Raw genomic sequence first — 2,840 nt, forward strand, 5'->3', positions numbered from 1 at the left:
GGCTCTGTGGCTTCTGAGCTCTGTGATCCTGGATGCCTCATTCCTGCTCCGAGCCTCGGCTCCCTCATATTCAGGATGGGGTTCAATCAGTCAACTCCCCGGGGCCTTGGAAGTTTCAGGAAAATTCCTGCCTGGTATTTTTAGTCCAACCTTTCTCCTCAACCCACACTTCTTCCCCAGAAGCACCTCCCATGGCTCCTGGGGATGAACAAACGACAGGTGGACTCCTGTGTTGTAGAATCTTTATTTAGGAGCTGGGCTGCCTCAGGGGCCTGCCCTTCCAACCCCGTGTCCAATTGCTTTGCACCAGATCCAGCTGCTCAGGCCCTGGGATGGTGGTGATGACCATGGTTGCCAGGGACCCATCTTGAGCATGGACAGGGATGGGAGGCTGCCAAGGCGGTGGGCTGAAGGGCGAGGTGTCCCCGGTGGGCTCAGGGCACTCAGGGCCATCTCAGAGGCAACCGGTACATGCAACGTTCACACACAGCTCACAGTCATCGTTAGTGATGGTTCCTGGGCAGGGAGAGAACTGGTCAGCTAACCTGAACCTGGGCCCTCTGTGGCCAGGCAGCAGAAAAGATCTACTTGGGAGTGGGCGGCGTCTTCTGTAGACTGGGGGCAGGAACCTCTAGAGGTGGAGTGAGGGCTTGGGTTCAAGTCCCAGATGCTCTCCTTCCTAGAGGCAACTGGGCAAGCCGCTCACACTCCCTGTGCCTGAGATTTCTTATTTGCTAAATGGACAGAGTCACTGTGAGGAGATAACACAGGATCGACTTGTCCCAGCACACGGTAGGTGCTCAGTAAGTGCTAGCTAGTTGCTACATTCTCCTGCCCGGCTCTGCGCCATCCCTCGGGTTTCAGCTTGGCTGACACCTCCTTTTGGAAGCCTTTCAGACCCCCGTCCCACCGCAGATGTCAGCCAGCTCTCCTCTCTGCTCCATGCAGCCATTGTCTGTTGATGGGTCTGTGCCTGGCATGGACGAGGGATGAAGCGGATTTCAGCCCTGCCTGACTCACAGTGCCTAACCCGGGGAGTCCTGGGAGCCAGCAGGACAGGGCCTGAGTTACTTGAATCTCCCCATCCACAGCCACTGGGTGCTTACGAGAAACAACCTAGGTGGAGGGGCCTGGGCGTGGGAGGAGACAGAGCGAGGTTTTGCAGGGAGCGGAGGCACTTACTCAAGGTCTTGAAGATGCTGGAAGCCTCCTGAGAGGCGCAGACAGGCTGGAGGTCCTGCGGCAGGGCAGGGTGGTGGCACACGACGGGCAGGAGGCTCTGGGTCTGCAGGCGGGGGCTGGGTGCCCACTGTGCCTCCAGTTCTCTCAGCTTCTTCATGGATTCCAGCTGGACCCGGAAGCCTTGGTACTACAGGGAGGGGAGAAGAGATAGGAGCAGATCAAGACCTGGGCCAGGGGCAGGCACTGCCCTGAGACCCAGGGTCGCTCGAACCCTGCAGATCCTCCAGAGCCTTCCCTGTCTCTATGGGAAGTCCAGGGCCACACTGGAAAGAGCTGCTGGGGTGGGAGGTGTGAGGAAGAAGCAGCGAGGCTGTGGGACATGGTGGTTCAAGGCATGGGCTTTAGAGACAGGCAAGCCCTGGTTCAAATCCCACCTCTGCCCCGACCGGCTGCCTGTCTGTTCCCCACTCAGCCTCAGCTCCCTCATCTGACATCTCCCGTGGGGGCGTGGCACCAGGATATACTTGCCAACTGGGCGCCTGCCTGAGCTAACATGGCAGAGTGGTGGCAGCTGCAAGCGGCCGGTCTCCGAGGCTAGGGCTGTTGGGGAGGCCGAGTCTCCTGCACCCCTCTCTGGGACCCACTTTGTTCTCCCCAAGGAGACCAAGGCCACAGACGTCTCTGCTACACTGGGCGAGGCCAGCAGCATCCCCTGCGACATGGCAGACAGGCCCTGCTGCGACGACTCCTGTCAGTCTCCTACGCCCCCTGGTAGGGCACTGGAATCCCAACAGTCTTCTTTCAGGCCTTTGTACATGCTGTGCCCTTGGCCTGGAACAGTTTCCCCATCCTCTGTGCCTGGCAACCTCCTGTTCATCTTGCAATGCCAGCTCAAGGGTTACCTGCCCGGAAAATTGTTCTGGAGCCTGTCCCCCTCCACCCACATGTGGGTGAATATAGAGAGGAGCCTTTCTGGGCTCCTCCCGTGCAGGGGCCTCATCCTGTTCCACACTCTGACCTCTGTGACCAGCACGGGCCTCTGAGGGGAGCAGTGCTGAATCAGTTTGGTGTTGTCATCGCCATCATCACTGCCATCAAAGTCTGGCTGCCCCCACCCACCGGCTGCCTTGGTCCCAGAGCTGTGATGGGTGTTGGGCTGAGCCCCGGGCCCTGTGCTCCTCCGGTGTCCCCTGAATTCCCAGTACACCCTCTCCAGCCTAGCCTCCCACTGTGGGGCCCTTCAGGCAAGGGGCACACTAGCCAAGGGACTCACCTGGATGTAGACTGACTGTGTGCTCTGCAGCAGCAGCAGGAGAACCACGGCCACTCCTGGCAGGAGCCCTGACACAGCCCTGCAGCCCATTGCGCTCCCTGGGTTCCCCCTGCCACTGTCCACCGTCTCCCATCTGTGTCCTTGCCTAGCACCTCCTTATAGGCCAGGCTCCGGAGTCCTGGTCACTCATTAACTGGCCAGCTGGGGTGGGGCTGACAGCTAGCTGGCTCTCTGACAAGCTGGGGCTGGTTCCCAGGAAAGGGGTTGGGGGCTAGGAGGGCAGGAGCCCAGAGTCTATGGGAACACAGTGCTTGAACACCGAGCGCCTGCCACGTGCTGGGCTCTCCATGGGGGCCTTGGAGCACACCATCATTTATTCCTCAAG

The 2,840-nt window shown here is 59.8% G+C and overlaps 1 protein-coding gene across 1 annotated transcript; it reads right to left on the reverse strand.

Moving 5' to 3' along the window:
• Window positions 1-228: 228 nt before the first annotated feature.
• GUCA2B (guanylate cyclase activator 2B) lies at window positions 229-2,583 on the reverse strand. The gene is made up of 3 exons (XM_017873124.1): window positions 2,456-2,583; window positions 1,183-1,369; window positions 229-516 (listed from the first exon to the last, which is right to left on the reverse strand). The coding sequence occupies exons 1-3, from the start codon at window positions 2,543-2,545 to the stop codon at window positions 455-457; spliced, it is 339 nt and encodes a 112-aa protein (XP_017728613.1). The 5' UTR covers window positions 2,546-2,583; the 3' UTR covers window positions 229-454.
• Window positions 2,584-2,840: the final 257 nt, after the last annotated feature.

Source organism: Rhinopithecus bieti, unplaced genomic scaffold (assembly GCF_001698545.2).
Source record: "Rhinopithecus bieti isolate Rb0 unplaced genomic scaffold, ASM169854v2 scaffold_6907, whole genome shotgun sequence".
Lineage (NCBI taxonomy): Eukaryota > Metazoa > Chordata > Mammalia > Primates > Cercopithecidae > Rhinopithecus > Rhinopithecus bieti.